The sequence below is a fragment of the Euleptes europaea genome, chromosome 5 (assembly GCF_029931775.1).
Source record: "Euleptes europaea isolate rEulEur1 chromosome 5, rEulEur1.hap1, whole genome shotgun sequence".
Lineage (NCBI taxonomy): Eukaryota > Metazoa > Chordata > Lepidosauria > Squamata > Sphaerodactylidae > Euleptes > Euleptes europaea.
In genome coordinates, this window is record NC_079316.1 from 51,235,144 (window position 1) to 51,259,029 (window position 23,886).

The following is a 23,886-nucleotide window of genomic DNA, read 5'->3' on the forward strand; positions in this document are numbered from 1 at the left end:
TGAGATCTCCTGGTGGGGCTAGGGGGGGAAATCGAACTTCACATCTCTTTCGCATTCAAGGTAAGACATTACATAGTGCTTATACTTCCAGAGTTTCTCTGTGTAGGATGTATTGGCAGAGAGCATGTATGTAATTCTGCACCCATTTCCTAAAGTGGTTGTGTTGGGGCTGAACACATTATTTACAGGCCTCCTCAGAGGCTGCAGACAAACTATTTCTGCCGTCTCAGCCATTTAACAGGATTATTTTAGCACTTCCAGTTGTTCATTTGAAAAGCCAAGAGAAATACAGAAGCATTCCTGCCGTAGATACATACACGTTTTGTGTGGCTGTTGCTGGTGGATTTTTGAAGGTGCCTATGATGAGTAATGGCCCCCTTCTAATCACCCAGTCCCAGAGTGTATTTTGGAGGTGACGTTTTTTAAAGGCTTTGCAAATTACTGCAAAACAGCACAACTCAGAATTATGTCTGAAAGATCTGAATTATTTTATACAACTTGGTAGCATTAGAGGAAAGTGTTTAGGCATAGCCTTCCTGTGTTCCCGCTTAGAAGGGAACTCTTTCTGAGATGGTTGTACCTAACATTTGATTCCCCCCTTCTTTCCAGTAAAGAGGCCAAGCATGTCAGGAATCAAGAGAGCTATAGAAGAGAAGGACCCGGACTATGAAGAGATCTCAGTTGTGCATACAAACAAACGTCATAAAGCTGTTGAACAGTCAGGTAGAAATTCAGTTTTAACATTCAGATGGGGGATGGACACCAGGGAGGAGGTGTACTTTTTGTAAAACCTCCAGAATTTGCAGAGTGCTGCTGGTTTTCTCTTGCACAAGAGTAAATATTCACAAACATCCATTTGTGTGATGTGTAACAGTTTGGTTGATGTGATGAGAGGTTTCTCCTGATTCATTTTAATAATTATCTAAGCTGGTCTACTTGAAAGTAAGTTACATGCTGTACAGTGGGGCTTGCTCCCAAGGAAGACTTCTTAGGATTGCAGCAAGGCAATAGCTCCAAGTCACACTTAATCTGAAATAATAACACTTGTTATTTTATGTAGCACTTTTCTCACATTTTCAGAGGATTTCACTTTTTTATTTATTTTATTTGGCTATTTATATTCTGCTCTTCTTGCGAAGCAGCTTTGTTGTCCCCTTCCCCTTTTTATGCGCACACCAACCCTGTAAGGTATACATTGGCTGAGCAAGTATGACTGGCCCAAGGTCACCCAGCAAGCTTTCCTGGCAGAGGGGGGATTTGAACCTGGGTCTCACAGATTTTAGTGCAGCATTCAAACCACTACACAGTGGGCACTTTCACACAGCCCAAATAATGCACTTTCAATGCACTTTGAGGGTGGATTTTACTGTGTGAACTGGCAAAATCCACTTACAAACTAGCGTTAAGATGCCCTGAAAGTAGATTGCAAGTGCGTTATTTGGGCTGTGTGAAAGTGCCCAATGTTGGCTCATAGATGTTGATAGATGGGATGGGGCTGGTTGTGTGTGTGTTAAGTGCCGTCAAGTCGCTTCCGACTCATGGCGACCCTATGAATGAAAGTCCTCCAAAATGTCCTATCTTTGACAGCCTTGCTCAGATCTTGCAAATTGAAGGCTGTGGCTTCCTTTATTGAGTCAATCCATCTCTTGTTGGGTCTTCCTCTTTTCCTGCTGCCCTCAACTTTTCCTATCATGACGGTCTTTTCCAGTGACTCTTGTCGTCTCATGACGTGACCAAAATACGACAGCCTCAGTTTAGTCATTTTAGCTTCTAGGGTCAGTTCAGGCTTGATTTGATCTATAACCCACTGATTTGTTTTTTTGGCAGTCCACGGAATCCGCAACACTTTCCTCCAACACCACATTTCAAAGGAATCTATTTTCTTCCTATCAGCTTTCTTCATTGTCCAGCTTTCACACCCATACATAGTAATAGGGAATACGATGGCATGAATTAATCTAGTCTTGGTGGCCAGAGTCACATCCTTACACTTCAAAATCTTTTCTAGCTCCTTCATGGCTGCCCTTCCCAGTCTCAATCTCCTTCTAATTTCTTGGCTGCAGTCTCCCTTTTGGTTGATGGTGGAGCCAAGGAATAGAAAGTCTTGAACAATTTCAATTTCCTCATTGTCAACCTTAAAGTTGTGTAATTCTCCTGTAGTCATTACTTTTGTTTTCTTGATGTTCAGCTGCAGTCCTGCTTTGGCACTTTCTCTTTTAACTTTCAGCAGTAGTTGTTTCAAATCTTCACTATTTTCTGCCAATAATGTAGTGTCATCAGCATATCTCAAATTATTAATGTTCCTCCCTCCAATTTTCACTCCACCTTCATCTAAATCTAATCCTGCTTTCCTAATTATATGTTCTGCATATAGATTGAAGAGATAGGGAGATAAAATACATCCTTGTCTGACACCTTTGCCAATTGGAAACCATTCCGTTTCTCCATATTCTGTTCTAACTGTGGCCTCTTGTCCAGAGTACAGGTTGCGCATCAAAACAATCAGATGTAGTGGAACTCCCATTTCCTTTAAAACCAGCCATAGCTTTTCATGATCCACACAGTCAAAAGCTTTGCTGTAATCTATGAAACACAAGCTGATTTTCTTCTGAAATTCTCTTGTACGCTCCAGTAACTAGCGTATATTTGCAATATGATCTCTAGTGCCTCTTCCTTTTCTGAAACCAGCTTGAACATCAGGCATTTCTCGTTCCATATATGGTAACAGCCTTTGCTGTAAGATTTTGAGCATCACTTTACTTGCGTGAGAAATTAATGCAATGGTCCGATAGTTGTTGCAATCTTTGATGTCTCCTTTCTTGGGAATTGGAATGTAAATGGATCGTTTCCAGTCTGTGGGCCATTGTTTTGTTTTCCATATCTGTTGGCATATTCTTGTCAAGATTTTGATGGACTCCGTTTCTGTGGCTTGAAATAGCTCTATTGATATCCCATCTGCTCCTGGTGATTTGTTTCTCCCGATTGCTCTCAATGCAGCTTTCACTTCACTTTCTAAAACTGTAGGTTCTTCTTCAAAAGATTCTTCTTGGAAAGAATCTTTTATCCTTTCATCTCTTCTGTATAGTTCTTCAGTGTATTGTTCCCACCTTTTCTTTATTTTGTCCTGTTCAGTTAATGTATTTCCATGCTGATCTTTCAGCATGCCTAACCGTGCTTTAAATTTCCCTTTGATTTCTTGGATCTTGTGGAACAGATCTCTTGTTCTTCCTTTTTTGTTGTTCTCTTCTATTTCTTTACACTGGTTATTATAATAGGTCTCTTTGTCTCTACGTGCTAGTCGCTGGAACGTTGCACTTAGACTTTTGATTCTATTTCTGTCACCTTCTACTTTTGCTTCTCGTCTATCTCTGGCAATTTTAAGAGTTTCCTCAGACATCCATTGAGGTTTTTCTTTTCTTTTGGCTACAGGAATAGTCTTTGCACATTCTTCCTTGATAATATCTCTAGTTTCCACCCATAGTTCTTCAGGTTTACATTCACTTGAACTTAGTAATGCAAATCTGTTCCTTACATGGTCTTTAAACGCTTCCGGAATATTGCTTAGATTGTATTTTGGTGCTATGAATGTTTTGGTGTTTTTCTTAAGCTTTATCTTGATTTTCGATATTACCAGTTCATGATCTGTACCGCAGTCGGCTCCTGGTCTTGTTTTGGCCGAGAGAATAGAGCTTCTCCATCTTCTGCTTCCAATTATATAATCTATTTGATTTCTATACTGGCCGTCTGGTGATGTCCATGTATACAATCGTCTATTTGGTTGCCTGAAACATGTGTTTGCAATGAACAGATTGTTGTCTTCACAGAATTCTACGAGGCGTTCTCCTGCTTCATTCTGTGCTCCTAGCCCAAATCTGCCAACAACATTTGATTCTGCTTTGTTTCCTACTTTTGCGTTCCAATCACCTATGATTATCAGCATATCTTGTTTAGGTGTGTGATCAATTTCTTCCTGAACACTGGCATAAAAACTTTCAATTTCTTCCTCATCAGCATCTGTAGTTGGGGCATAAACTTGAATGATGCTTATGTTGATAGGCTTTCCCTGAAGTCTGATTGATATTATTCGGTCAGACTTTGCATTATAGCTCCTGACTGCCTTTGCTACATCTTGCCTCACTATTAAAGCAACTCCGTTTCTTCTCTTTTTGTCATTTCCTGAATAAAACACTGTAATTTTCTGATTGAAAATGTCCTAATCCAGTCCACTTTAATTCACTTACTCCCAGGACTGAAATGTCCATACGTTCCATTTCTTGTTTAACAATTTCAAGCTTACCCTGATTCATGCTTCTCACATTCCATGTTCCTATTATATGCGTCGAACAGCTTCGGACTTTCCTTTTGCATCTATTCATGTCAACCACTGAACGTCCTTTCGGCTTTAGTCCAATCGCATAATTAAGAACAGCGCTACTCGTACTTGTCCTCTGCTCTACCCCAGTAGCAGATTGAGTGCCATCCGACCTGGGGATCCCATCTTCCAGCACTATATCTTTTTTCATTTTGGATTGTCTCATCATAGGGTTTTCAAGGTAAAGGTTGGTCAGAAGTGGTTTACCAGTGCCTTCTTCTGCGCAGTACTAACCAGAGTTAGCCGTAGTGGCACTGCCGTTGTCTACGAAAGATCTTCCGCCAGTGTCACCTTCCACTACTGCTGCTGCCCAGTAGCTAACCTTCAGGGATTCCTCTACCCCCATCCCCATTGGAACTGCCTGTTCTGTTCTGCGGATGTGGCCATTGATCCCTTAAGGGGGTGGATGCATCTTTGTCTGGTGTCTCAGCTGTGACCATTCCGTCTTGAGTGACTCTGCTAGGAGTTTAGTCTCTTGATAGAGTCTAGACCCCTTACGGTATTGCTCTCAGCTTCCCTGACACTCACAAACCCCCTCACCACGTTAAGGTGTGCATCCAGAAGGGGGGGGCTGGTTACAGTAATGCATTTTATGTGGGGTTGTCCTTGAAGATGACTCTGAAGTTTCAGCTAGTGCAGAACTCAGCTGCCTGCTTTTTAATGCATGCCTGGATATCTTCTGACCTCCTTTCAGTTCTGTGGCTACTTTACTGGTTGCAGTGAGCTACAGAGCCCAGCTCATAGTGCCGGTTCTCGCTTTGTGGTCTGGCACCCACATACCTCCCAAGACCACTTCTTCCCATATGTGCACGGCCACTGCCTACATTCTTTGGGGTGGCCTCTACTCTGTGTCATGCACCACTATCAGTGGCAAGATGCAGGGCTTCCTCTGCACTTGTTCCTTGGTTGGAGAATGACCTCTTTGATGAGGGTTGGTATAGCTTAGGTAAAGATGTAAATTCACCCTTTCTTACTTCCGGCCTTATAGTGGGTGTTGTGGCCCTGGATTGTTGTCGCTGTTAATTCCATTGCGTATATTGATTATGGTTTTTAATTTGCTTTATTGCAATTTTATTTGGTTGCAAACTGTGGAGCTCTAGAGGGTTGGAGTATAAATGTTTTAAATAAATGCACTAGGCAACTGTTGTTAACTGTTGTAACTGCTATTATTCCAGCATAAGGGAAGACAGCAGATACAAACAGGTTTGCTTAGGGCTACATGCTCAGCAGCTTAGAACAGAGCTACAGTTTGAACTGGGGATCTTACATGGGCCAGCTTGTAATTTTAATCATTGTGTAACATCAGCTAAGAATCCCTTTTTGAGTGGTTCTTTGGTATCACTTTGTGACCTCTTTAAAGATGCATGGAAAAGAAGTTTAAAAATGCCTTCTGTGGTTAAAAGTATTGTTGAAAAAAATGCCTGAAGTCATAATGAAGACATTCCTCAAGGGACACTGTTTACAAATATTCAGTCTGTGACCAAAAAATCTCACAGGGCCTCAAGAATCACTGTGCTTGACTTCTTCAAGGAACTCCCAGTCCAGCTGACTGTTTGGCTCTCAATTTTTCAGGTATTGTGGCTCTCAGTTTTTCAATCACAGACCTGAATCTGTGAAGAATGTCCCTTGAAGATCTCTGTTACAGATCTTGATTGTTGTTATTTTAAAAAAAACTTTAAATCACAGGATGTGATTTTGAATCTCTTAAAAGTAATTTCATTCAGCAGCGCTGAGATGCTGTGGGTTCTTACTGTTCTTGTATGAGATGCAGATTAGTGAAGTCTGTATCCACACTGGTTCTTCATAAAGATCTGGAACTGATCAAAGGGCTGGCTGCAGTTTACAGGTGCTCTGCCAGCAATTCGATGTCTGAGCCCTCATCCATGTACTTTGGATTTGGACACGTGGTGTTGTCTACACATGGATGAACCATTGGTCCATTTTGTTCAGTATATTTATTCTGGCTCCTTCCTACAAAACATCTTTAAGATGTGGATAGAGGAATGTACTGTTGCAAGTAACTTAAGTTCCTGTATTTGTGAACTCCTTTGAACAGCTCGAAATGCTGCAGTACAGAAAATTGAGGACATAATTAACGAGCAGTTTTCGGTAGAAATGAAGAACAAAGAGCATGAGATTGAAGTCATAGATCAGGTATATACAGATCTCTTGCTTGTCATTGATTTATTTGTGGAGGGAGGGGGTGAACTGCAGTCACTGTAATTCACAACAGTATTTTCCTCTTCTGCTGTTTTAGCGCCTGATTGAAGCAAGAAGAATGATGGATAAACTGCGTGCTTGCATTGTTGCAAACTATTATGCTTCTGCTGGTCTCCTTAAAGTTGGAGAGGTAAATACTATGTCAATGGAAAGATTGTGTGCACATTTGCAAAGCAAGACTTAGCAAAAAAAACCTTGGTGCTGATTTGTGTGTGTGTGTAAAGTGCCGTCAAGTCGCAGCCGACTTATGGCGACCCCTTTTGGGGTTTTCATGGCAAGAGACTAACAGAGGTGGTTTGCCAGTGCCTTCCTCTGGACAGCAACCCTGGTATTCCTTGGTGGTCTCCCATCCAAATACTAACGAGGGCTGACCCTGCTTAGCTTCTGAGATCTGACGAGATCAGGCTAGCCTGGGCGGTGCTGATTTATTTCCAACTAATTGCTGGTCAGATTTTGTAACGTCCTTCAGAAGTTGCAGAGAAAATGGTACTTCCACTAGATTGAATGCACAAGACCTGCTTTAGATCAAACAGTTAGATTTCTTTTGCCCATTAATAACAGTATCTGATCTCTTATATGAAAAGGCCTGTCCCTAATATTCCACCTCTCTGTAACATTACCAGGAAACAAATCCCGGATGGGGATATGCAAGTAAGAGACAGTATGATTCTTAACATTTGCACTCTGGGACAAAGTTGATAGGAGGGAGATACCTAATGATTCTCTCAGACTTTGGGTGACTAGTAGCAGGGAGGGTTTACAAATCCCTGTGTGCAGACTTGCATCTTCCCCATAGGACTGAATGACTAATAGAGATTCTGTTCATGGTACTTTTCTGGTGAGGGCAAAACTTCCTTCCCCAGTCACATAGTTTACTCCTCATGGACAGATGTCCTACAGAGGATGCTATGTCTCTCTGTGCACATATCCTGCAGGCGCACTGTGCATCCCCTAAAGCTTGTGAGGTAGTTGATCTGCTTGTGGTTATGCTATGTACATTCCATAATAGCTGTAATCCTGACCCAGGCTGAAATGCTCTACCTACTGTGTTGTTTCAGGGTACCAAGACATGTGACCCCATGGTATTCAACCACCCATCCATCAAGAAATTTGTGGATTCTCCATCCAGATCATCATCTCCAGCCAATCAGGGTTCAGAAACCCTGTCAGTTAACCATTCAGAATGTGAGTCCTCCCAACAGATGGACTACTTGATGGGAAAAGACAATGGAAATCTGGATGTAGAAGAGAGATTGTCCAGCAAGCTGGAACAGAGACGTAGGAAAAATTCTGGACAGGTAAAATGTAGTTTTTACACCTCAAAGTGGGAGAAACAAATTCCTGGCTTTTTCTCTGCTTTCAAAGTTCCACAAAGCTTGTTCCATCATGCCTCGTTAGAAGAAAGCTTTATTCGAAAGGGCTCCTGGCTACTTATTTCCTGTGGACACAGTGTTATTTGCAGGGATAATTTCCAAATTGCTGTTTCCTGGTTGTAGCTTCATCTTCTGTAAACATCATATGGCTCCCAATGTGCATGTTTCTGCAACTTGTAGCACCTTAAACGCAGATTAAGGGAGGGAAGTAGTTTCTTTCCAATAAAAATACCCTGATTTTCAGTGTGGTGAGAGAATGGTTCCTTATCCGCGGAGGAATGAGAACAAAGTTAATCCTCCAGTATTAGCAGACCTGGGCCTCATTTTGTTTAGGAGCAAAAATCTTTTTGCAGAAGGAAACTTTGTTTCAGAGCAGTATAGGGAGAGCTCTCTTTAAGAAAAAATGTGACTATAGCTGGAATGACTTTTTCCTGTCACTTTAATTTTGCAGTCTGCTAATGGTCTTTGTGATCACATCTGCGATTGCAAGGAATATATATTAGTATGCTAGCAAGCTATCAAATGGCACCCTTGCAGTACCCTGTTAGATTTCTCTGACAAAGACTCTACCCAGTGGCAGTCCAGACTAATGCATCTAAATAGTTTGGATATCCACATGAAACCATCTATCCATTCATCACAACTTGCCATAAGTAGTTGTCCCTGCCACTCTTTTTTTAGCATAAGTTAACTCTGGGTAAGTAAGCCTTAAATGGATGATCCTGTTTTACTGCTGTTGGCTTAAGTTGCACCATACCCAAAATCAAATTTGGCCCTTGCTTAGACACGGAGACTGTTTTAGAGGCTTGGGGAAGATACGAGGTAAGAGGTTGCCCCGGCAGAAGAAGTTTTATGAAAACAGAACAAAGATCTTTCGCCCTGCTTACAGCTGGCAAGTGGTACGGATACAGGGGGCTCTCTGCTTCATTCAGTAGGAGGCAGGGTCTTTCAACAGAGGCAGGAGGATCGACTGGGAGGAACTTTCCTTTGCTGTCCAATCTGTCTCCTGCTTCATTCTACATGAGCTTGAAAAGGTTGTCTTGTGCTCTCATTCTGACAATCAGAAGAATTCTTTCTTAAAGGCTTCAATCCACCATGGACAGGAAAGCTCTAGTGGATCCAAGCCGCTAGGTGTGAGTTATTGTAAATGCCCTAAGCAAGAGACCATTTAAAAATGGGTATTATTGGTAGTTTTCTAAGGGTACTTCTGCGTTGATCTTTACTGTAGGTTTTTTTGGGGGGTGGTGGCATTTGGGAGTTGTTGGGTTTTTTCCTTTAAAATTGTAGCTGGTTTTTCTAGCACAGGGAGAAAATGTTTTAAATAAATTTATACTGAAGTGAATTTTTTTAAAAAATTACCCTCAGGGCACTTCTGGTGTTGCAAGTGATCGCAAAGGAGGGGTGAGAAATGCTAGTCTCTCAAATGATGAGAATTTGCGACTGTTTGTGAAGAAAACCATAGTGGTCGGCAACGTCTCCAAGTTAGTATCCAACTTCCATGTATTTTCTATACTTTTGGGATTGCATCTGATATCCATGAATGTGCCAAGATAACTAAGACAAAAGTCTAAATTATTATGGGTGGTAAATGGATTCTCCTATACTATTGAAAATAAGTTCCATCTATCCTAATTTGGCTTTTAATGTCAAAGTAAAGAAAATAAGTCCAGTAAGTAATGTGAGGTAATTGGGGGTAAGATTAAAGAAATTTGAAATGTCTTAAATTTTTATATCTGGAGGAAAGGATTTTAAAGTGGAAAATAAGATCAAGGTGGTCAAAAAATGTGTTTTAGCATCAGGGTTTGTTGTTTTGTTGTCTGTTGCAAAAAGAATAGAATTAATTTTGGTGGTGTTTTTCTTCTTGCCAGGTACATTCCTCCTGATAAAAGAGAAGAGAATGACCAATCCACTCATAAATGGATGGTGTATGTACGTGGGTCCCGAAGAGAGCCCAGCATCAACCATTTTGTTAAGAAAGTCTGGTTCTTCCTTCATCCCAGCTATAAACCTAATGATCTTGTCGAAGTCAGGTAACAGATCTCTCATCGATGCTTGCAGCTTTTCCTGGTTTGAGTGACAGGCTCTTGGGAGCTTGCCATCTTCTTGTAACTTCTTTGTTGTACATGTTCCCTGACCTTGTCTCTGAACGAGGGACAAGCAGTAGCCAGGGCTTCATTACATGCATTTGTGTGTAATGTGCAGTTTACTGCTTTGTAATATATTCAAGTATTTGAGGTTGGTAGTTCAGTAACTTGGAACTATTTGGGGCACAAAATCCTTCCTAGAATCAAATAATCACTTAGGTTGCAAGGGTAGGGAAGTTTGAAAAGTTTTAGCTAAATTTATTTAGCACAAAAGAATGCTTTTAGATTCTCTGGCATCGTCTCAACCTTTACAAGTACCTGTGCTTCTTCTCCTAACGCAGCCTGGACTAATTTTTCTTCACTCCTCCCCCACCCTCACAGCCAGAAATTCTTTGCATGTGAAATGTCTTTTCTGCTGTGTTCTGTGAAGTAGAAAACTTGCATTGAAGACTAACGGAAACAAATGCAATGTTTTTGTTTGTAGAGAGCCTCCTTTCCACCTTACAAGGCGGGGATGGGGTGAGTTTCCTGTGAGGGTTCAGATCCACTTCAAGGATATTCGGAACAAAAGGATTGATATCATACACCACCTAAAGGTAACTTGGCCACAGCAACAATGCATGAATAACGAAGCTCCATTCTCTACTTGCCCAAGTGATAAGCCAGTAGACTTTGGCTTGGCTCCAGACTAACATTTCTGCTAGTGCAAGGACCACAGTGTGCAGTTTCCCTGCTTCCCCTTTCCTGCAGAAGCCCAAAGTTCCTTGCCATCTTGTTCCTGGAGAAGAGGGACTTCCAGGGGAGATTCTGGACTGCCACAGGTGTGGGAAGGGAGGGAAATTGTGCTCTGTGGGCAGAAGTCCTTGTGCCCGTGGAAATTTAGTCTGGATCCAAACCCTTGTTTGCTGTGTCTCTTTCTGTGCAGAGTGCGTATGTTCTCTTATGTAAAATTGATCCAGCAGCTGTGATGTACATGTGGAGGCTTGTGGAATTGCACTTAAGACTGCACTGTTCCTCTCTCTCAAACTTCCTCAGGATAAAATCAAAGTTGTTTAATACTGAGAGAGAAAAAATCCATCTATTCAGAATATAGAAAAACTGGCCAAGTTATAAGGATATGAAGAGTTATACTAGGCATTTATTCAGCTCATGTGCAAAGCTGGTGGCATGACCCTGTCTTATCAAGCTAGCTTTTGCATAACCCCAAACAGAATATGTTTAAAAATATTATTGTAGTGTACCTGTTTTGTATTTCTCGTTAAGAACACACAGAAGAGTAACACTTTGCAGTAGGAGCACCCCAATCTTTAGAATTACACAAAGGTGGCTTTTGTATGATTCTTGTTCCTACCTTTGGGAAATGGTGGGTTACAATTTCTGCATGCACAGTCAAAAACAGGAATTATGTTTACATTCCACTGTTAAATAACATGTGACTGTTTTTCCTAATGTTTGTTGCAAAAACAGTTTTATTTTACTTTACCTAATTGTTTCACACAGTTGGATAGGACATACACTGGTCTACAGACACTGGGAGCTGAAACGGTAGGATTTAAAAAAATCTCATTTTTTTATGTGTTTAAAACTGTAAAATAGGGTTTGTAATTCTTCCTTGCAAAAATGTTGTGTTTTTTTGAAAGTGTTTAAAATTTCTGTGATGCTTTTCTGTCTTACACTTATACTGGTTTTACATGTCAAGCTGGAAGGCAGTCAGTGTGATGGTGATATATATGCTTGCCACGAAGGTCTAGCGTGAGATTTTCCTGACTTCTTGCAGTAGGCAAGAGATAGAGGCTTGGGGACTTGAGCTGATTTTGCTGAGTAGGGAGCAAGTGAGTCTAATAGAAAGGGGGATGTGGCCCTGAAGAGGAGCCTGAGAATCCCTGATGTAAAGGGTGCTTGGTTGTGTGGAATGAGCATGTTTTTTTCTTATATTCTTCCAAGTATGCTGTGTGCAAGTTGGAGCAACCAAGAATTCTGCTGTCATGATTCCAAGTGCATTAACTGTGTCAGAATCCTAAAATTGTGAGATTTAAATTGAAGTAAAAATGGCAGATTGTGAGAGGGGCTGGATGTCAGAGTTCAGGATCAAATCCATACTTGTGCCAGCCAATGAACTTTGAGTAAAGCATGTGTTGTATGTTCTGCTACCCATGTGGGTGATTGCTTATGGAGCTGTGGGGTGCAGTTCAGGTGGGATTTTAGCTGTGTCAGCACAATTGCCAAAAATACACTGTGGTAGATATACCACACAGTATGCATGCATCCAGTTCACTCTCCATAGTCTTCAGTCAATGAAAGCCCATATTGGGTCAGAACTTACAAAAATTGAGCTAGATGGGCCACAGTCTAACTCTGCTTCATTTGTTCATACGGATGAAGAGGGCTGGGAAACTCTTGTCTGTAGTAACAAGATATGTAATCAGAACAACCAGTTTGGATCTTCACTATCTTATGTATTGCTGTGGATTATGTTACTATGGTTTTTCTTTGTCTTGTTAAAAGGTAGTGGATGTTGAGTTGCATCGGCACTCCCTTCGAGAAGAGTATCTGTTCTCCCAGTCTTCAGATTCTGATCTTTCTGATGCCCCTACCTCGCTGCAATTGCCACTAAATATGCCAGCCCCAGTTAAGGCATCTTCACCCATAAAACAAATGCATGAATCCATTACAGAGGCGTCTGTTGAAAAAGACATGCATGGTGAGTGTAGCTGTACACACGAACACGAAGTCAGTTATGCCACGGATAGTTTTCCATAACTCTTAATAACTTTTGTTACTAGAAGTTGTTTTTTGGGACATATCCTAAATGAATGTGGCTTTAATGATTGTACAGAAAGCGTTCTTTGGAATACATTCCCTGTTTGTTTGTAGAATAGGGAAGTGCCAAATATGAGGGTAAAATTATTTCTAACTCTTCTGTGAAACTTTTAATTTGCCTGTTTGGAGAAACTCTTCTTAATGTCCTCAATCAGGGTTCAGTGCTGAAGCTGAAAGACATACGACTTTTTACTCCTTGCCATCGTCCTTAGAACGGACTCCCACAAAGCTGGCAACGCAGAAAGTTACTTTTGGCTCCCGTGGCAACTCGGCTTTCCAGCCAATTGCAGCTAGTTGCAAAATAGTGCCTCAAGGCCAAATCCCGAGCCCTGCTGAATCACCTGGCAAGTCCTTCCAGCCAATCACAATGAGCTGCAAGATTGTATCAGGTATTGCTTTGTTTATGCATCTAATTATATCATAAAGGAAGATAAGAGTAGACTTGTTGGCCTTGTCTTGGAGTACATTCTTTCCATCCTTGTGAACTTTAGTGGAAAAGCTACATACCAGAGGTGGCCAGTGTTCTCAGGAGTATCACATTGAACTAGCCCTTAAAACTACTCACACTCCCGTTGCCCATGCCTCTGGATATCAGCGGTGGTTTGTCTTATCACAAAGCTGGGCTATCCCTAATGGAGACAGAAAAGATTTGGTTTAAAAGAAGTCTAATATGTGTAAAGGTCGTCTACAGCTTGCTGAAGGAACGATGTGGAAAAGAATGTAACCCCTTTTGGTGCTGTGACTACTACTGGTGCCAGTTTCTGGGGAAAACATGGCAATTGCTTGGTTTTCGTAGGGTTGTTTCTGCCTTTAGAGTCAGGTGACTCAGCTCTGTCTTTGAACTATAACTTACCATTCTACAAAATTGCTTTTGACCCTGTCTTTGGGTGTCTGTCTGATACATAATAGGGAAATTTCTGTTTTCTTTAGGTTCTCCAATATCAACTCCAAGTCCTTCTCCTTTACCTCGTACTCCAACCTCTACACCAGTGCACATGAAGCAAGGAACTGCCACTCCTGTGGCCAATAACCCTTATGTTATTGTGGATAAGCCTGGCCAGCCAATCGGAGCAGTTGTCACCAGCACAAGTACGTATTTTTGGGGTCTCTGTACTTTGTGTGTGTGAATGCTCTTGTCGTTATATCTGAATTTTGTATCATAACATCTCACTTTGTACTTCCTGCATTTCATATCTCTTGGACCATGCTGTATTTTAACATTCATGACTTCATGTACGCACACACACCCCTACCACTAGAATTTGTGTCAGCATTTAAAGTTCTGTAGAACTCCTGCTTATTTTTGCTGCAGCTGGTTAACATGGCTACCTCTCTAGAATTATACAGCATGTATTCTCGGTGATGTGGGGCCAGAAAACCAAGCTGCCCTTCTCTAACCAGACCAACAAAAGAGATTTGTTTCCTTCATCCTTGTGTTGATTCTCATGGTTGGAGGCCAGTGAAACAACCATTTTCTTACTTTAAAAAAATGGTTCCCTGAGACCACTTCCCCTCAGATCTTCAAAGCAGATTGTCTGCCTGCTTTATAGTCATAGGGGCCCTTCATTTCCTTTGATCAGTTTTCCAACACCAAATAATCTGTTGCCAAGAGAACTGTGTTGACCTCTTGCTTGTATGTATTTTCTGTGACTGCATCAAGTTGTTGTTTTTTTGTTGCGTGAGTAAATAAGCCATCACAAGCAGGAGTAATTGTCACGGGCAGAGTTTTCCTGTTGCTTTATGTCAGCTCAAATACAGCACTTTCCAGCAAAGGCAGTTCCTCAAATATATTTTTTTTGTTCAGCATATGTTTGCTTCCCTACCTCATCCCATCCATCTAAAGCCTGAAGTTGGAATGAGCCTGGAGGTGGGTAGTACTTTTTCACCCAAGAACTAGGTCAGCACCATTATGAAGAAAGATATGGGATGGGGGGTGGGGACAGTATCTTTTCATGGGCCTGGTGGAGTCAGCACTGAAGATCCACGTGGGCAAGAAATAAGTTTTTCTTCTGTGCTTCTCAGTAGTGGGACAGTCTGAATTAGTGCATGAGCATCCTTTCTTGCCACTGGTGTATGCCACAGAATTAAGAGTGCCCTCCCGCCGGAAGACTGCATCCATTTCAAACATATTTTCTGGGAATACACAGCGTAGCAGCTGCTGCTATGTTCCACCATCAGTCTAGCAAGAAAAAGGCATTTCCTTTCTAGGAGCTATAATATGTCAATATGCATGTGTGTGTTGTGAAGTCACAGCCGAATTATGGCAACCACAGCAAGGGGCTTTCAAAGCAAGTGGGAAGCAGAGGTAGGTTGCCATTGCCTTCCTCTGCAGAGGCTTCCTTGGTGGTCTCCCATCCAAATACGGACCCTGCTTAGCTTCCAAGATCTGATGAGAGCAGGCTATGCCATCCCATTTCTCATCCTGTAACGTGTCAATAGGTGAAATATATTACAGGTAGCACAGAGAGTGGCTGAATGTGTTTATACTGATGGTTGCTGTATTTTCCGTTGTGTAGGTAGCCCTGCAAGTAAGGCCACCAGTGTCTCCCAAGCCTCTCATGGAACTGGGTCTCCGGTCTCAAAGAGCCACGCAAGCAGTTCTGTAACCTCTACTGTCAAGGTGACATTCATTTGGTTGGCTTTTTCTATTCCTTTGAAAACCTTCCTATAGAGCAGTGCACAATATACTCTGTGCTGTTTCTTTTGTCAAAATTCCACAACATTTGCAATTGTGTGGTATTGCATTAGTGGAGTTTTGGTTAAAGTTGTTGGTGTTAAGCACGCTTAACCTCCCTCCAGATCCATTTCCAGAAATTTCCACTGAGTTTTGCATGTGGTCTACCCTCAGGATTCTCCCACCAAAAGCCACAGGTTTCTCAGAGCCTCGTGTATTACTCTTTTGCATTCATAGGAGTTTGCAGGAGCCCAAATATATGTCTGCAGCACAATTGTGTATTCACTTATAATTAATTCTCTCAGTAAAGTTTGTTCTCACTTCTGTATGTGCAAAGGTTTGATTGATCAAGACAGTTCTGAGATCACTGTTTAAAAATTGTTTTCCAAAAGCAACTGCCAGGACTACTTTCCTTAGCCATTTTCCCACTAAAGGACACTATCCATGGGATGGCTTTATTACTCTGCTGGAGAAAAGCAGCTCCGGCTTGCCATGTTTCAAAAGGAAAGTAACAGAGGAGACAAACTTTTTAAAAGCCCTTCTCCCCCTTGGAAAAAAAACAAAAACAGGACCAGCAGCTGCATTTGAAACAGAAAAACTATCACAGAATTAAATGTAATGTGCAGTTCGGCCCCTAGTGTACCTTTCAGCTTGCCGTTTTCAAGCCTGAGGAAATCATAAGAACATAAGAAAAGCCCTGCTGGATCAGACCAAGGTCCATCAAGTACAGCAGTCTGTTCACACATCTGCCAATCAGGTGCCTCTACAAAGCCCACAAGCAAGATGACTGAGGCAGCATCCTGCCTGTGTTCCACAGCACCTAAGATAATCACCTAAGATAATCAGTTTGGATGCATCCTTTTAAATAAGGAATTTGGTGGAGAATGCTCATTTTAGCAGTCACAATATGTGAGAAATGTTCCTCTGAGCTTTTAAGTGCATTTCTGGTTAACTGTAGCCTTTTTTTCAGCAGATGTGTCATTTTTATAATGCTATAGAAGTATTGAAAGCAAGCAGGCAGGTAGCACTTGACAACTTCATAGCTACCAGAATAATATTTATGTAATTGTGCGGGAGGGGAGAAGAGGATTCCAAGGCTCTGGTGGTGTTTAGAAACATCCTCAGCAGCAAAGTGCTGGGAGCCGTTCGTTTACTTTCTCAGCAGACACAGAGCTGGTGTCCAGCTCCAGATAATGATAGTAATTCTCAGGGTGACGGATTTCTAGCTGAATCGGGCACTTCTGTAAGTTCTTAGTAGGGCACAGGGAGCAGTTACATAGGAAAGGCTATCTTTAATACTATGCTCATTAAAATCAATGTGCCTGTCTCTATTGGTTATTCAAAAAAGGTCAATTTAACTTAAATTCTACATTTTTACCAGACACCTCACAATTGGAAATAAAAAGTAATAATGATGCAGTCGTAAGCAGGGTCACACCCTTCTGTCCATTGAAGTGAATGGCTTAAAAAGATATAACTCTGCTTAGAATTACACTGAAAATGTATTATGCACAAATAGAATAGTTAGTGCAGTGAATGACATTCACTAGCTTTCTGGACTGGAATGAAAGCAAGAGTTTTGCAAAGTTGCTTTACATTTCTTGTCAGAGTTCATTTCTTGTAACCAAATAGGTTTTAAACTGAGTTTTTTTTAACTTAGCTTTTTAAACTTTTTAACATTCTAGCAAGAGGATTCGCTCTTTGCAACCATGCCACCTCTTTGTCCAATTGGGAGTCACTCCAAGGTACAAAGCCCTAAATCTGTGGCAGGAGGACTTGGAACATTTACAAAGGTATGGGGAGTCCTTTATTCCCTTTCCAGTGTGTAGCAACGGGGTAGCCTCCATCTCACAATAACAATTGCCATAAAGCATTCTAAATGTATACTTGGAGAAAATGTTTCTTTATTGTAGCTCTGTGGGGCTCTGGCAGTGACATTCCACTGCCTTCCCTTCCAGATTATTGCTTTCTTTCTACTGCTTTCTCCACCCCACCCCCCCATCTCCTTGTGTTCAGTAGTTGCAGAATCTTAAGATGTTTGCTGCTTGGGGTTGACATTAAGATAAGTTGTAATTTTTTTAAGCCATTGGTGTAATAATCACCGGTGTAGTCACTGGTGAGAGCCAGCGTGGTGGTTGAGAGCAGCGTATTTTAATCTGGAGAAGCGGTCTTGATTCCCCTCTCCTCCCCATGAATGGCGGACTCTAACCTGGTGAATCGGGTTGGTTTCCCCACTCCCACACGTAAAGCTTGCTGGGGGACCTTGGACTAGTCACAGTTCTCTCCGAACTCTTATCAGCCCCAGCTGCCTCACATGGTGTCTGTTGTGGGGAAAGGAAGGGAAGGCTTTGAGACTCCTTGCAGTAGAGAAAATCGGGTTATAAAAACCAACTATTCTTCTATGTCTAATAAAATGTTCAATTAGTTTCTGAATGCCTCACAGACCCAATTTTCAAAGTTGTAAACTTGCTTAGTTTATTGTTACTAGACCTGCTTATACTTAGGTTATTTCATTAAAGTGTATAACTGTTTTGATATTGTATTATTCCTTCTATACCATGCATAAAATGAATGATCTTCTGAGTTTGCTTTGACTTCTTTTGGTAAATAGTTACTATTATTTTGTAGGACATATTTGGCTGCCAATCTGGCCAGAGCTCAGTAATGCTTTCATTACTAATATGTACTTCTTCAGTGCAAAACAAGCCTACTTTTATTTGATGTGTTCAGTTGATTGTTTTCATGGTGGCTTCTCTTTGAAAGAAAGAAAAATAGTGTGGGTTTTTGAGGAACAGTTGTTCCTATCATCTACTGACTTCGTGCTCCATCTGGCATCCTCATCCTTTCTTGTAAAAGACGGATGTCCTTTTTTGGTGAATCTTAACGTTCTTAACTTGCACTTTTATTATTTAAAGGTGATAATAAAGCAAGAGCCTGGAGAACTTCCCCAGCAATCTCCAGCACCACCCGCTGGGGCTGCTTCTCAGACGTCTGTGCCGCAGTATGTCACCGTAAAAGGAAGTCACATGATTGCTTTGTCACCTCAGAAGCAGATAGTGAGCACTGGGGAAGGCTCCACACCATCCAAGGTAGATTTTTTTTTGTGTGTATCTGTTTTTGCTTTGTAGCCGTTTCATGCTGCCTCTTCTAGTACAGCTATGCGCTTGATGGTTCTGTTAAGGGAGGGAACTCATCATCTAACTGTGAAATAAACTCTGAGTATAATTGGCACATCTAGCAGTGGGGAAAGCAGCAGCCTCTCCAAGTATTTTAAGATGAGCTGCTGGCTTCTAGTGCACCCAGAAGACCCCCTTTAACTCCAAGTTGCGAGGTGGGACTTTTGTTTTTATGCGGTTATACCTTTTGCTGTATTTGACTATATCTAATTTTTCCATCACATTATTATGCTGCCATTCATCCACAGCAACGTACATAGTTTTCCCAGTTAGAGAGAGAGATTATTTTGTTTGTGTGTGCGTGTGTGTTAGTCTTTCTCCTTGATCAGTATTCATACAGCTCATCTGAGATGCCTGCAATCTACGTGTGGGTTCCAACCAGTGAACTGAAGGCAGGTCTGGTGTATGTTGAAGATGTTGTTCCATTCTATACTTGTCTGCACTGCTGATGAAATTAGGGCTATAGGAGTGTTCGAGGGCAGAATCAGTACAGGGCTGTGTCACATCAGTTTATTCCTCTCAAAAGAGGTGTTCTGTGTCAAGACAGTTTACTCTGTTCCCAGATAACTGTTACCCCTTTAGGCCCTTCCTGTGGAGCTAATCATTCAGATTCTTTAATCCAGTAGCTACTGTCATATAAACAGTGTATATATTTTATTGCAGGTCGTTGGTGTTCCAGTCGGGTCTGCTTTACCTGCAACTGTCAAGCAAGCTGTGGCTATTGGCGGTGGGCAGATATTAGTGGCAAAATCCAACCCGGCAGTCGCAAAGACAGTTGGCACAAAACAAGTTGTAACGCAAGGAGTAGCCAAAGCAATTGTGAGTGGCGGCGGGGGAACCATTCTTGCCCAGCCTGTGCAGACTTTAACAAAGGCTCAAGTTACATCAACAGGAGTTCCAAAAAGTGGATCCCAAGGATCAGGTAAAGTGATTTTTTTAATGTTCACAAATGATTTTATGGGACTAACTAGTAAGGAGTAAGCCAGTGGTTCCCACATTTTTTCAGGCCACCACCACCTTGGTTCTATAAACTCATCCCCAGTGCCCGCTACGCTACCCTATAAACAGCATTATTTTGAACAGCGGTTTGCACAACCCACTAAGACTTTGCAATGGTTGTCAATGGAGGAGGGGGGGTGACCCCTTCCAAACCCCATAAAATTGGACCCCCTGACCCAATCTTCACCAAACTTTGGGGTTTGTGCAAGAACAGTCCCTTCAAGCTACGCTGTGAATTTGGGGGGGTCTACCTCCAAAAATGACACACACACCCAGGACCTGCAAAAAGCCAAATAATTATTCAGCTTTTTCCGGAATTGCCTGTTCGGCTTCAGCTTTCTCCCCAGGTTTGTGCATTCGGTAAACCTGAACTGGAAATTTACTGAAATGGCTAATTTCAGGTTTATTTTCTGTTCGGGTTTATTGATATGCACACACCTACTTTGGTGATGTATTTACTAAAAATTCCTATAGTTTCCAACCGATTTCAGCAATATGCAGAGGCAGAAACTTGGAGTGCCATTTGCCAACGTTGTGCCATGGCCCGGTCAAATATAAAGTGAATAATGTGGTTGAACGGGCTCACCTCCAGTGCCCCCCTGCTGCCCCTTGCTTCTTAGCTCCCCCCAGGTAATCCCACTGACTCTCAGGGGGCAGTATCACCCACTTTGGAAACCACTGGATTAAGCAGCGGTGATCCTTTTAAATACACTGGATTAAGGAGCCCCATGGCGCAGAGTGGTAAGATGCAGTACTGTAGTCAAAGCTCTGCTCATGACCTGAGTTCAATTCTGACAGAAGTCGGTTTCAGGTAGCCAGCTCAAGGTTGGCTCAGCCTTCCATTCTTCCGAGGTCGGTAAAATAAGTATCCAGCTTGTTGGAGGTAAAGTGTAGATGACTAATGGCAAACCACCCCATAAACAAAGTCTGCCTAATAAACGACATGATGGGACATCACCCCATGGGTCAGTAATGACCTGGTGCTTGCACAGGGAAACTACCTTTAAGCAGTGATGGTTCTTTTAAATACATCAGTGTTTGGAGCTTAGGAGGGGATCTGCATTAATTGCTAGGTGGGACTACGAAAGAGCCTGTTTGCACTAGCCTAGCTATGTTGTCATTATTGCCTAGGGACAGTGGATCATATGAAATGAACACCAGGTCACACCCATGTAATAGTATGTTTCTGTATCTTTCCCCACTAAAAGTGTAAGAGGCATGAATTCCATGTCCAAAAATGTTTTTTCCCCTAAGCAAATCTTCCAGTTCTTCAACTGTCTCTGCCCAATGCAGACCCCTTGTGTTTCCTTTGAGCTTTTGCTTGCTGCCTTTTTGTGGCTCTCCTGCTATTAAAGATCTTTGCTCCTTAAATCCATTTTGCCATTTTCTCCTTTTGTTCTACTGTTTTTGGACAAGGAGCTTCTCTGGTATGTATCCTCTCTTATTCTCTAGATCTGACCTCCTGTCTTGTTGTGCTACAAGATCGTTCTCTATAGAATCTTCCGTTATTGCAAGTGACATGTGGTACACATGCTTACAACACAGTCCTGTGTAGGGTTACTCCTGTGTAAGTTCATTGACTTTAGTGTTTAGACTAGAGAAAATCTGCATACGATTGCACCATTAGAGTTTTATAAAGCAACAATTTGCTTCTCTTTCTGCCATGGCTAAATGAACATTCACATTCATCCAAATATAAAAACTGCGTTATCAAAGTGGTGGTCATCACAGCATGATTGACAGATTAAACTTGCACGTACTGTAAAATATAGTAAATACAAAATCACTGATATTGACTGTGTCCATGCAGGTTGTCTGCCATAGATTCAGGCCTGTTGGGAAGCAGGTTTTTTCTTGCTTTCACACAGCATTCATGCGCCTTCCAGGGTTTTCCTGGCTTTCTCCGATCTTTCTTAAACATGCTTTGTTGTAAAGTTTTGAGAAAATTCTTGGTTGCCAAGTGTGTGGGAAAGTTCAGCTTCCCTGTCCTCATGGAAGCCATTTCTTCCCTCTGCTACTGGGGAGCTTTTTAAAAAATCAGCATTTGAATGTCACTATATTCATATAATATTATAACACCATGTGTAACAGGTTCTCTGAATTCCCAGTTTTTGTTTTAAAAACAGTAAGCATTTTTGTTGCAGAGATATAAGGAGAAATGCACATTCCTGCAACAAAAGGAGCTAGAAACCTTTTTAGAAAAAAAAAACTGGGAATTTAGAGAACCTGATGCACAAACTGTTGTAATGTTGTATTGATATAATGATATTCAGTTGCCAGTATTTGAAAAGGTCCTGGAAACCTAGGGTAGGGAAAATGGCTGTTGCTGGGAGACTGGAACAGGGAAACTAGAGGGAAACCTGCCATGTGGAAGCCCCCATTGCCGTCGCATTTTATCGGCAGTTGCACAGTAACAGGGAAACAAAACACAGCTGTCCCCTCGTACAAAACATCATTGAAAATTTGCTGCTACTATTACTGATTTTTGTCCCTACTGAGAGAGTATTGGCAAAGGTTTGGTTTCTGGAGACCTGGAAAATGTTTTCTTTTTTTCCTTCTAGTGATGGCAACACTGCAGTTACCGGCCACTAACTTGGCAAACTTGGCAAATCTACCACCTGGCACAAAACTCTACCTTACTACAAACAGCAAGAATCCTTCTGGGAAAGGAAAACTGCTGCTTATACCACAAGGAGCCATTCTGCGAGCTACAAATAACGCCAGTTAGTCTTATTCAAGGGGAAATAATGAGCTATAAACGTAGCAATGTCATAATTCATACTAATAGAACTTGGGGGGGGGGGTCCAGTCTGGCTAAACAGGGATCACATCATCTGAGGGCCAAGCGGCATGTTGTGTGACAGATCCATGATCAGATTTTTCCAATATTTTCATTAACATTAAAAAGCAGTTGTGGGGGGCGGGGTGGATTTGGGGCGGAGCTGTGAGGGGAAGTAACCAGTTCCTTGATAGAAACCATCCTCCCTCCTTGAGCTGTTGATCAGTCACATTTGGAGGGAAAGGACAGGTATCTATATTCTACCTTTATTTTTCCCTAGTGTGGCTAATTGCAGCTCTGGGAGGCAGTTTTGTATTAGGAAAATAGCTGGTGAGAGGGATAAATTGTCTCCTCCCCCAGAGTCAATCTAAATTTTTCTTTGCCATTCCTTTTTAACAATAAGAAAATATCAGGGGATTCCATTGTGGCTCTCCCATGCATTGCGGTAGTCTTACTCTAAAAAAAACAACCCTTTTCACATAACATTCCATTGTAGCATCACTGGAATTAGTAACAAGACTAAGCTGCACTGTATGTATGACTGTTTTGTTCTTTGGTCCAGATCTCCAGTCAGGATCTTCCACAAGTGGAGGTGGAGGAACCCAAAGCACAAGCACTGGCTTATCTCAGCATCTCACCTACACCTCTTACATCCTCAAACAAACGCCTCAGGTCAGTCATCATGAAGATCTCTTTCACATTGCTGGGCAATGGGTAAAAACAAGGGCCTCTGATCATGGAAAGAATAACTTCTCCCCCCTTCCCCAGGTCTGTCTTACGTAGCAAGCATCTCAAGCAGCTTAATGTCAGTGCTTTGTATTGCTTTACTTCTCTGATTAATGTTGCTTTGCACCTATAACTTTAGCCTACAGCCTTTTTTATGTAACAGATCGCATCAGAGGGGGACTGGTGGGATGAGGAAATCAAAGACTGCTGGGCAACAGAAATCAACAGTACCTCCCCTTTACTCACAAGAAGGAGCTTGGAGCAGACTTCCTCCTTGGTCTGAGTCCAGGCCGAGTTACCTCTTTCTGTGCACCACATGAGGTGGCTGGGAGGTGTGGTCTCAGATCTGTATTTTGCCCTTTTTTTTAGCGAAGCCTTGACCTGTAGTTGCGTGACAGATGTCGTCGGATCAAGAAGCTGTTGATTCTATAAGTTAGAATACACCTTACGTTAAAGACGTTGCCAAGTTGCGTCAGCTTTCTTAACGTAGAGTGCTGTTTACCCGAAATGATTGTGCTATGGGATACTCAAAGAATGAAATGCTTTTCAGAAATCATGTCTTAGGGGTCATGCTTTATCAGTCTCCTTTATCACAAATCCACTTCTGCACAGTTTTCTTGTCACCAGAGGTGGGAATTCACTGTAGCTATTTCCTGCTTTTGG

General features: G+C 41.8%; 1 protein-coding gene across 1 annotated transcript in view; it reads left to right on the forward strand.

Annotated features, from left to right (window-relative positions):
* Window positions 1-23,886, forward strand: part of YEATS2 (YEATS domain containing 2) — a 44,785-nt gene continuing 20,899 nt past the window's right edge. Inside the window, exons 1-18 of the mRNA XM_056849604.1 lie at window positions 1-60; window positions 610-723; window positions 6,429-6,526; window positions 6,630-6,722; window positions 7,651-7,890; window positions 9,331-9,446; window positions 9,834-9,995; window positions 10,534-10,645; window positions 11,550-11,594; window positions 12,555-12,750; window positions 13,025-13,258; window positions 13,800-13,958; window positions 15,386-15,489; window positions 17,229-17,336; window positions 18,459-18,632; window positions 19,383-19,641; window positions 22,280-22,441; window positions 23,060-23,169. Coding sequence (XP_056705582.1) covers window positions 624-723; window positions 6,429-6,526; window positions 6,630-6,722; window positions 7,651-7,890; window positions 9,331-9,446; window positions 9,834-9,995; window positions 10,534-10,645; window positions 11,550-11,594; window positions 12,555-12,750; window positions 13,025-13,258; window positions 13,800-13,958; window positions 15,386-15,489; window positions 17,229-17,336; window positions 18,459-18,632; window positions 19,383-19,641; window positions 22,280-22,441; window positions 23,060-23,169 — 2,472 coding nt within the window. The 5' untranslated portion in view covers window positions 1-60; window positions 610-623. The remainder of the gene's footprint in view (window positions 61-609; window positions 724-6,428; window positions 6,527-6,629; window positions 6,723-7,650; window positions 7,891-9,330; window positions 9,447-9,833; window positions 9,996-10,533; window positions 10,646-11,549; window positions 11,595-12,554; window positions 12,751-13,024; window positions 13,259-13,799; window positions 13,959-15,385; window positions 15,490-17,228; window positions 17,337-18,458; window positions 18,633-19,382; window positions 19,642-22,279; window positions 22,442-23,059; window positions 23,170-23,886) is intronic.